The 11,462-nt window shown below is 23.8% G+C and overlaps 3 protein-coding genes across 3 annotated transcripts; all 3 read left to right on the forward strand.

The window, feature by feature from the left end:
- Positions 1-245: 245 nt before the first annotated feature.
- On the forward strand, positions 246-1,811 carry OCT59_005881 (uncharacterized protein; the record flags this gene model as incomplete). The annotated part of the gene is made up of 1 exon (XM_025329603.2): positions 246-1,811. The coding sequence occupies one exon, from the start codon at positions 246-248 to the stop codon at positions 1,809-1,811; it is 1,566 nt and encodes a 521-aa protein (XP_025183934.1).
- A 1,274-nt stretch (positions 1,812-3,085) lies between these two features.
- OCT59_005882 (uncharacterized protein) lies at positions 3,086-4,666 on the forward strand (the record flags this gene model as incomplete). Its single annotated transcript, XM_066140910.1, has 4 exons — positions 3,086-3,181; positions 3,262-3,492; positions 3,862-4,130; positions 4,567-4,666. 4 exons carry the CDS (start codon positions 3,086-3,088, stop codon positions 4,664-4,666), a joined length of 696 nt encoding a protein of 231 aa, XP_065997752.1.
- Positions 4,667-8,449: 3,783 nt separating this feature from the next.
- Positions 8,450-9,132, forward strand: OCT59_005883 (uncharacterized protein; the record flags this gene model as incomplete). Its single annotated transcript, XM_025324889.1, has 3 exons — positions 8,450-8,513; positions 8,645-8,784; positions 8,866-9,132. 3 exons carry the CDS (start codon positions 8,450-8,452, stop codon positions 9,130-9,132), a joined length of 471 nt encoding a protein of 156 aa, XP_025183932.1.
- Between the last annotated feature and the right edge of the window lie 2,330 nt (positions 9,133-11,462).

Raw genomic sequence — 11,462 nt, forward strand, 5'->3', positions numbered from 1 at the left:
GAATTTCATTAAATTGACTTAAATCAGAAATGTTGTAGAACCTTAAATGATGTAAATCAATACTTTAATCAGTTTTTTTTTGTATCGCCACAATTACATCATCGATCTTCATTACGTTTTGTTTACGGCATGATCTCTCGTAAAAAAATTCAAATAAATAAACTTTTTTTTTCTTTCTTTTTTTTCCTCTTTTTTTAATATTTATTATTAACAATATTAAATAATCTCACCTAATTAAATAAAAAATGTCATCAAAATTTATACCTTTCGAATGTCTCGAACAAGTTTTTATAAATCTTTCAAATAATAATAAATCGACGTTATTTAATTGCCTTTTGGTAAATCGATCATGGTGTCGTCAAGTTGTACCAATATTATGGAGTCGTCCATTTAGCCGATTACATTGGAAACCTTCTTCTCAGCTTATACAAACTTACGTCTCATGTATGATAAATGAAAAGTTTCCAAATACGGACTTTGAAACTATTTTATCCGAATTATCGTCATCGTCATCATCGTCTTCAAAACCTTTATTTAATTACGCAAAATATTTGAGAAAACTTAATTATCATGAATTATCAATTTATGTTAATGTATGGTACTCTATTAATAATCAATGTAAAGAAAATGATAATAATGATTTTACTAAGATTGATTTAATTACGAAAGAAATTGGAAAATTTATTATTTATCATTCTAATAAAATTCATGAAATTTATATTTCAAAAGTATATGTATTCTCAAATATAACGGATATTACAACTTTTCCTGGTGCAACAAATTCTCTTTCACATATTCAAAGGATTAAAATCACCGGAGCGAATCATATGTTATCTAATGATATAAAAAATCTTTCAAAATTTTTAATTGGATTATCAAAAATTTGTACAAAGATACGTGATATAGAAGTTTATAAATTTTCTGAATCTCATTATGGTTTATTAAATGGTTTAATTACTTTAATTAATTCTCAACAAAATCTTTCAAAATTCGTCATTTCTTGTTGGAATTTAAATTTTGATCCTTTAATCCCTTCTTTAGAATCTCAAATTAATTCTTTAAAAGAAATTGAATTTACAAAAATTCGTTTTAATAATTCTACCATTTTTAAATTTTTATCTTCTTGTCATCATTTAAAAAAATTATCTTTTCAATATTGTAATGGATTCTTCTTGGAAAATGTTGATCCAATAATTAAATCTTCTCCAATTAATTTGAAAAAATTATATTTATGTGATAATGATATATCTTCAGATATTCTTATCAAATTATTACGTAATACCAAAAATACGTTAAGTCATTTAACTTTAGATGAACGTACTACAGAAAAATCTTCAGAAATTATTGAAACAATCGTAACATATTGTCCAAATTTATCATTTCTTGATATAAGAGTATTAAATGCTGATGATATATTAAGTTTACTTTTTCCATTAAGAAAAAGTAATTTAAAACATCTTATATTAAATAATGTTTCAACTAAAGATTTTTCTGATAATAAAAAATTTTCTATTATAGGAAAATTTTTACCTAAAACTTTACAAAATTTAGGTTTAATTTATTGGGATTTTAATTTACAATCTTTAAAAAATTTTTTAGAAAATTGTGATTGTCCTTTAAAAAAATTATTTTTATATATAGATAATGGTTTAAATGATGATCATTTAGATATTATTACTCAATATGCTAAATCTAATGGTACTTTAAAATATTTAAGTTTTTTATTTAGATCTTGTGGTAATGATAGTATTCCTTCTAAAGAAGCTGTTAAAAAAGCTCAACAATTTATTCCTGTAATACGAGGAAAATAATTAGATTATAATAAATAAAATATATTTTTTGTTCGTATTGTGTTACATTAAAAAGTAATAAATATAAACGTATTAGTTTATCATGAATTTGGAATCGGCTGGCCTATTGGTCGATCATTCATCCGATCCTTAGTATAACTTCGAAAAAATAATAGTGATGATATAATTTTTAGATTTGCCCACCTAAAAAGTCAATTATTACCACGTAACTTCCAATTTATCGGAAATTTTCGTTAATAATTGTAACAATCATTCGATTTTATTACAATAATAGTTTAGTTTATATCTGTGTAACTAACTAACGTTATATTTGTAGAATAAAATATTTGTAGAATAAAATGAATTAAAAATAACGCCACCTTTTTAATTATTCATTACGCCTATTATTATTATTTTTTTTAAAAAAAAAATAAAAATAAAATAAAATGTCATCTCAAAATGATGATATTCTAGATGATAGTATTAAATGTGAAAACTGTGGTGAAATATATACAAATTTATTTTGTGATTGGTGTAAACCATGCCAAATAAATAATTTAAAGAAAAATTTTGCAAACTGGACCAGCGAAAATGAACAAATTGATGATCGTATTCAAGAAATGCAATTAAATATTAATACATGGTATGATATAATAACTGAATGGATACCATATAATAAGTTCAATGATATTAAGAAAATAAATGAAAATGGGTTTGCTACATTATATTCAGCAATATGGGAAAATGGTCGATTACATTATGATACATTTAAAAAGGGATATAAAAGAAATCATAATGAAAATGTTATTTTAAAATGCTTGAATAATTCACAAAATAACATCAATGATTTTCTAAATGAGGTATAAATTTAAATTTCTTTTTACATTTTAATTTTTACTTTTTTATTATAATATCTTTATAATTCTTTTAAATCATATTTATTATTAAATAGGTTAATACATATCGATATTATATTAGAGAAAATACTATATATGGAATATCCCAAAATCCGGTTACAAAATATTATACTATTGTACTTCAAATACGTGAGAAATGTTGTGAATTTTGTGAAATACGTAAAATAAAATCTTTAAATTTTGCAAAGTGGACCAGCGGGAATAAAGAAATTGATGATTATATTCAAGAAATGCAATTAAGAATTGAGAGATATAGTGATATAATTATTGAATGGATACCATATAATCAGTTTAATAATATTTATGAAATAGGAAAAGGTGGTTTTGCTACAGTATATTCAGCCATTTGGCATGATGGTCCATTACTATATGATAAAAATGAGAAAGGATGCATGGAAAAGGTCATTTGGAAAAAAAGTCGCCTTAAAATATTTAAATAATTCACAAAATATTACTAATGAATTTTTAAATGAGGTATGAAATTTATTTTTTTTAAAATATAATAAACATAATTAAATGACATTAAAAAAACTAATATATTTATTTTCTAATAGATTAAAGCTTACTCTATTCTCGGTCCTAGAAATAGTAATGGAATTCTTAAAGCATATGGAATGTCACAAAATCCAAAAAAAAAAGATTTTATTATTGTGCTTGAATATGCAAATGGTGGAAATATTAATAATTATGATGGTAATATTATTAAAAATTATTATTGGAGTAGAAAGCTGGAAGCATTAAGTGTTATTATTATGGGTCTTAAAAATATTCATGAAAATAAAATGGTTCATCGTGATTTTCACACAGGAAATATATTATTATCAATAAATTATGGTTATGAAAACGAAGGAAATTCTGTAACTGATATATATATTTCAGATTTGGGATTATGTGGAGAAGCTAATAATATAGATAAAACAAAAATTTATGGAGTTATGCCTTTTGTAGCTCCTGAAGTATTAAAAGGGAAACCATATACTCAAGCAGCAGATATATATAGTTTAGGTATGATTATGTATTATGTTGCAACTGGAAGGCAACCCTTTAGAAATTGTGCTCATGATAATATTTTGGCATTAAATATATGTAATGGAATAAGACCTGAAATAAATGAACAAGAAATACCAAAATTTTATATTGATTTAATGAAAAAGTGTTGGGATACAAATCCAAATAATAGACCAAGTGTTACTGAAATATTAGATTTATTTGAAAATTGTAAAAATGATGATATTAAAAAGCAAATTGAAGAAGCAGAAGAATTTAGAAAAGCAAATCTTTTATCTATTGAAAATAATCAATCAACTACTCATTTAAAAGCTTATTATACTTCTCGATTACTCAATCCATTTACAAAAGATCTTCCAAAATATGATAATGTTGGTACTAGTAATTCAGTAGAAATTATTGATTTTACAGAAGGGTAAGTCATTTTAAAATAGTGATAAAAATAAAGTATTAAGGTGTCTTAACAATAATTTGATCCTAAACTTTATATTGTGTGTAGAAAATCTAAATAGTTTTAAATATCATTTTTTCATTGTTCAACACTAATTATAGAGTATATGTAAATTTTTTTGCATAAATAAAATGTAATTGAACAATAAATATAAGATAACTTGTAGTGTTAAAATAAGATGATTTATTCATCACTTTATTCTAATTGGCTATCAAGAAAATTTTTTTATATATTAACTTATTATTTTAAAAGAAGTTGCAGGTTTTAGATCCTTATTAGAGGGTTCCGCAGGAATATTTTTAACCAATCCTGTAGTTGGTATTCGATCTATTACAGAGTCACTCAATTTATATAAGATGTTAGAAAAAAAGCAAATCTTATTGTAACATATCACTAATAGGCTATTTTTACCTCAGGTCCCCATTGGATCCAATGTAGAATTAGCTCGGAGGCTTGTAGAACATGAAACGTGTCATCAATTAAATCCTGAAGGAGATTGAATTCCATGTAATAACGGCAGAAGACATGGGTTCGGATGATTACAAATGAATTTGTCATCATAAAATATCTTTATTATGGATTATACCATCCAAATTTATAATATTTTAAAATAATAAACAGATGATGAAGATGATGTGAATTATCTTCAATATTAATAATATATTAAATAAATAAACCAGAAAGCACGCCAGAATTCGATAATGTATTATTCACTATATAGAAAAATGATTTATTTTCGGTTAGACAAAATCCTAATTTGTCACACCCTTAGTTGATTGGTTAAAAATGATTCCTTGTTATCTATAAATAGAATAGGTGTATCACCGATCAAGAAAATAACTCCTGGGAAATTATAAATATATTCTAATTTGAATAATTTCAAAAACAAATACTCCCCCTTTTCTTTCTTTGTTTGCAATATGGCATGCTCAAAAGTATTGTTAGGAAATTTTCCCGAATTAACAGACGATATTATTCATTATTTTCGGGGTGACATTCCAACATTACATTCATGTGTTTTAGTTAATAAATTTTGGTGTCAAATTGCGATTCCATTATTATGGGAAGATCCGTTTTCAATGAAAAATTCTAAAAACTTCCACTTATTATTGAAATTTATTTACAAAAAATAAATGAAAAATACAAAACACAATTAAATAGATGTGGAATTAATAATAATGTATTTCCTTCAAAAACATTATTTAATTATTCCAATTTTATTAAATGTATAAATACACGAGATATATGTTCCAGTATTGTAAATTGGATTGAAGCTAACAAAACGTTTACCTGTTCAAAAGGGCGTATTTTTTTATTATTAATTAAAAGTGTTTATCGAAAATGAAGCTAAAATTACATACTTTTGAAATTAAAATTGCATATAAATATAAATACCTTATGAGCAAAAAAATATTTAATTCTATTTTTATCTATTTTTACAAAATCCAAAATTCATTAGTAGTATAAAAAATTTAAAACTTCATTTTAATGATGATATTGTAAAATATACTACTAAATTTAATTATAAATTTTTAAATGTTTTTATTATCATTGCAATTTAATTTCATCACTTCATATTAGATTTTCGGGATATAAAAATTTTAGACATAACCATTTGACAATTGAAAAACAATGATCACAACTTATTAATTCACAAAAAAATCTTGAAAAATTATTTTTGCACATAATAAATATACACTTGTTTCAGATAATAGTATACCATTATATAATATCATAAGTGATTCTAATAGTTCAAAACCTTTAAAGATAATTATATTTCATAGAATTGATTTTAGGAATATATTACATATAAAAAAGGCATTTGAACAATTAAATGTATTCATATACTTAAGTGAATTCTAATTTTATTCAATAAATCATTGATCTTAACAAACCATTTAAATTAATATCTTTGTTTATAAATGAATAGAAATTTACAAATTGAATTAATGCAATTATTCTTTCAAAAATTTGGAGAATATTTAGAAAATATTAGATTTGATTCAAATGTAAGTGATGTATTATTAAAATACAGAGCATTAGAATTTATTAATAATTATTGTAAGAGAATTAAATTTTTTGATATAAATACATGTTCGATTAGTATTCAAAAAGCTCATATTGTACTAGATTCAGTTAAAATTTTCGGACAAACCCTTAAGTATCTTTCCATATATTTTTATATTCTGTATGATGAAAAAAATGAATCTACAATAGAATTATTTTAAGATTAGCACATATTCTTCCTTTGTAAGTTAGAGTATTTGAATTTAAATTTTGGTGGTGAGATTACAGAAAATGTTTGAAAAGTATTTTTAAAAAATTTTTAAAAAATATATCTTTATTAAGAAATTATTATTCAAAATTGATTGTTTTTTGATGATATTATACCATATATATATATAAAGAAATATATTATGAAAGAAAAAAGGGTTGAATATTTAGCTATTGAAGGATGTATATGACTACTAGAAATTACATATACATGTAATATATACAAGGATAACTTGAATTTGGTCACTTTTTAAAATATAGTCAGACTATACCAACATTTAGGTATCAGAATATTAATTTATTGGCAAGGCTTGTCTATTTGTAAATTAGCATATGTTATTCTAAATTCGCCTTCACTTTATTACAAATTGCCAAAATCTGATTTCTCATTTGACATGTAATATTTCCGGATTTAACATCAGCATTTATTTTAAAAATGGCACAAATTGGCTGTTAAAAATTAGTATTACTGATGTAACAATTGGATTTTTGTCAAAAAATCAGCATAAATGGATAGTACTATGCACAAATCAGCTATTAAAATTAGTATTACCAATATAAAAATCAGATTTTGTCAAAATTAGAATAAATAGATAGGGATATGCACAAATCAGCATGCAATATGCACAAATCAGTAAGGATATTTTGAATGGAGCAAAATCTGTTTTTTTTCATTTGACCTGTGATAATTGTACTAATAATATTCAAAATTATTTACTGTTATTAGGTTAGTTGTCTTACTTTTATATATAAGTTACCAATTTATTTATAGTTAAAGTTATTAAAATTTTGAACATGAGCGCAGCTGCAATTATGTAGATCATTGATCATCATCAATATTCTGAAACCAATATAAACAACTTGTATAGAACTTGAAATTTACATGACATAATATGACATAATATGACATGACATGACATGACATGATATGATATTGATATTATATACATATACATATACATATACATGTTTTATAAAAATGCACCCTATAGTTGCTGCATAATGCTAACCAAATTTATACCTGCTCCTTCCTTTTTGAGAATACACTAAAATCTACTATAGCCAATTATATAAGATAATAATACTAAATTGAGGTCATCTGACTCCAACAACTATATAGCACAATTTATATAATTAGGAATTACCGAATTAATATGGGGAAACTATTGCATTTTGATTTTTAGGAATTTAATTTTAAGAATTTAGTTTTAAACCAAATATTGTTATTATTAATTTTATTTGATTTTATATTATATGTTACTAATATTCTATTATTGAATAAAACATTAATTTGTTAATGCTCAAGGTGGCAATATGATTTATTATGGACTTAAATATTACAACACCATTTTTTCATATTACATTAGTGCACTAGCAGTAAAATTTATCATGTAATTGGCCAGCATTATGGATTCCATTACCAGAATTATGGAATTTAGCTGCTGGCACTAAGTAAATTCACTATGTGTGACATTGTGACATACAATATTTTACATTACACCAACATTCAAAATGGAAGAGCGTAACATAAGGTAACAATAACAGTTTATTTTGATGATTGCATCCTTTTGGGTGGATATAGCTTATGATAATTTGTTTGTATGGTATATAAACTTAATATCAATAAAAGTATATATAAATCATTTTTTTTAAAAAAAAGGTAACAATAACAGTTAACAGATTTACTTCAACTGGTCTTATTAAATATGGATAGGCTATACTTAGTGAGTTGAATCAAGTTTCAAATCAATTTTTTATATAATAAAATTTGTTCTATGCTAATTTTTATAATACTTTAACTATATTATTTATATTATGGGAGTCTATGTGAGTCATTTTGAGTCACATATGTGGGATACTAGCTATACTATATGAGTAATGATAAGTCATATTAATTATTTTTTTTATAAATAAATTGCTTTTTTTAAGAATTTCATCATCAGAAAAACTTTTAAACTTTTTACTTTCTTAAACTTTTACTCTCTTACCTTCTAAACAATAAAAAAAAAATGTTTCTGCTTAGACGTATATTGCAAAAATTTGCAGCAAGTTCTACTAGATCACTTCATACTGGTAAGTAGTATAATTAAAAATAAATTTATTAATATTTAACATACTAATCTTTACTACATATAATAATTAAAAATAAATTTATTAATATTTAATGTACTAATCTTTACTACATATAAATAATCCAAATAAAGAAAATAAGAGTTTAGAATGGTTTAAAGACCCTAACAACTTGAAACAAATCAAAGCTGCCAGTAAGGTAACTGGTCTTATTGGTGTGGGTGGGTTGACCGTGTATTGTGCTAGGTATATGGCCAGAAAAGAAGTTCAAAATGTGAGGATTGTAAAATTATTTAATGATCATTTCCTAATATAAGTACACAATTACTAATTTTAAACATCTCATTCAATCTAGGAATTGAAAGCCCTGGAAGCTAGATTGGAAACTCATTTCACTGGATTGGAGACTCGTTTCACTGGATTGGAGACTCGTTTTGCTGGATTGGAGACTCGTTTTGCTGGATTGGAAACTCGTTTTGCTGAATTGGAAACTCGTTTTGCTGGATTGGAAACTCGTTTTGCTGGATTGGAAACTCATTTTGCTGGATTGGAAACTCATTTTGCTGAATTGGAAACCCATTTTGCTGGATTAGAAACTCATTTTACTGGATTGGAAAATTGACTTTTTCAATTTTCTGAAGACACAAAAGCTTAAATAATTAAATTATATTTTACAGAAATATTTTTGAAATGTGGAAATCTAATTATATTCAGGATTTACACTTAGTACAATTATTGCTAAAAAATTGCTTTTAAATCACATATTCGGATATTCCAAGAGATTTAATGATTATCTTATTTCACTACTTGTTTTGCTGAATTGGAAACTCACTTTGCTGGATTGGAAACATGTTTCACTGGATTGGAAAATTGACTTTTTCAATTTTCTGAAGACACAAAAAGCTTAAATAATTAAATTATATTTTACAGAAATATTTTTGAAATGTGGGAATCTAATTATGTTCAGATTTATACTTAGTACAATTATTGCTAAAAAATTGCTTCTAATTGCATATTCTAAGAAATTTAATGATTATTGCTGAAAATAACATTAAAAAAAGTATTATTTAAATTGTTACATAATCAATTTACTAATCATACTGTACCTGCAGTTCCAAATTAGTTTTAATAAATTTGGTATGTACTGACTCAGATCTGAACTGAATTAACAAAAACTGATTATAGAGGTTTTTAGAGTCCAAATCAGCTTGACTCAGTTTTTTTAATAGTATTGATTCAGCACTGAGTGAGTCATTTCCATCCTAAGATGCAAATGTATTGGTCTATAAGACAAAGCAATATATCTTGATAAAATTGTAAAAAAATCAAAATTTTTTTCTAAAATTCTTTTTTAAAAGTGAAATTTATTACAATTTCTTGATAATGGTCTGTAATAGAATTTTTTTGGCCTGCATAAAATTTTTTAAGAACTATAAATTTTACATGAATTCCTATACTCAACAACTGATAATCACAATAATCAATCAGTATATGTACTGTAAGTTATAAGACAAATCTCACTTATTTCATTATTAGCTATTTAAATTTCTAGAAGAAATAAAATATTTCACAATATGTCAAGTAAGATTTTTTTTTTTAGGTCAAAGTAGTTTAAATGATATATTATTCATGTTGATGCAAAAATGATTATTTAATTTAGGAAAAAAATATTATCTGTGATTTATTAAATTTAAATCATGAATAAATATATAAAAATTAAAATAAAAAGTGATATAAACTTTGCATTTCTATTATTAAGTAATAGATATAAACTAAATTTCCTGAAAAATATTACTAATAAGTTCATCTAGAAATTCATGAATTAAATCTTATAAAATAATTGAACTAGGTGATCGAAACTAAATTTAAAATTTTGAGTAAACTAATAATAAGAATCTGAATAATTGTTTTGAATCTGAATAATTATTTTGTGTTTCATTCTGAATAATTTATATTTACAATTTACAGTAATTACTAAATATCACAAGACTTTTTATTTTGGTTTAATATTTTTCTTATTGTTATTTATTAATACTTGCTACTTAATATTGTGAGTCTTTTTGATTCAGTATTTTTCCTTCTTATTGTTTGTTTGTTAATACTTTGAACAATCCAATTCTTCCTTATTGTTATTATTATCCTTATTTATCATTTATTATTAATTTTCTCCTCCCTCCTTATTATTGTTTTGTTAAAATTTTCAATGTTCGGTTATATACACATATGTAATGTATATATAATATATTTTGAATTTTTTAAGTTCTATGTTAGAATTACTGAGCTAACAAAATACATTGCAAAAGCAAGACAAAAATCAACAACTGATGTACATCCCATACAGGACCTAGTGGACCCACCCTTCAGAAGAAAATAGAGACTACCCTATATGTCTTAGACGCATGAATAGGAAACGCACTGGGAATCCTAAAAATATAAAATTACAAGAGAAGACTTTTAATCCCCAAAGGGAAAAAGTGAACCAAAAAATAAAAAAAACTAATATTTTGCCTAAATAATAACATAACCTAGACTTAAGATACAAATTAGAACATATAAATCATTAGTCAATTTTTTATTATATTATGTATTGATAGTTAAGATATCTAAAAAAAAAATTCTTTTTATTGATTTAATATTCATAAAATGGCTGAAATGTGTTTATTCACGGTTTGACGGATCACAACTCTAATTGTATGATACAAATTTTTTCGTGATGAACTGATTATCACATTAATGCACGATTTCACATCATAAAAGTAAAATGATAATATAAATTAATTGTATAACGAATTAGTTAATAAGCTTTTCTAGCTTTTTTAGCTAATTTATACACTTGTACCACAAAAGAACTTAGAACAGTCATGTACTAGTAATTAGTAATTGTCTAAAGATTTTAAATAATAGTTTAATTGTTTTTAAATTGAAGTTTTTTTCTATAATAAATAAAATGAA

The sequence above is a fragment of the Rhizophagus irregularis genome, chromosome 14 (genome assembly GCF_026210795.1).
Source record: "Rhizophagus irregularis chromosome 14, complete sequence".
Classification (NCBI taxonomy): Eukaryota; Fungi; Glomeromycota; class Glomeromycetes; order Glomerales; family Glomeraceae; genus Rhizophagus; species Rhizophagus irregularis.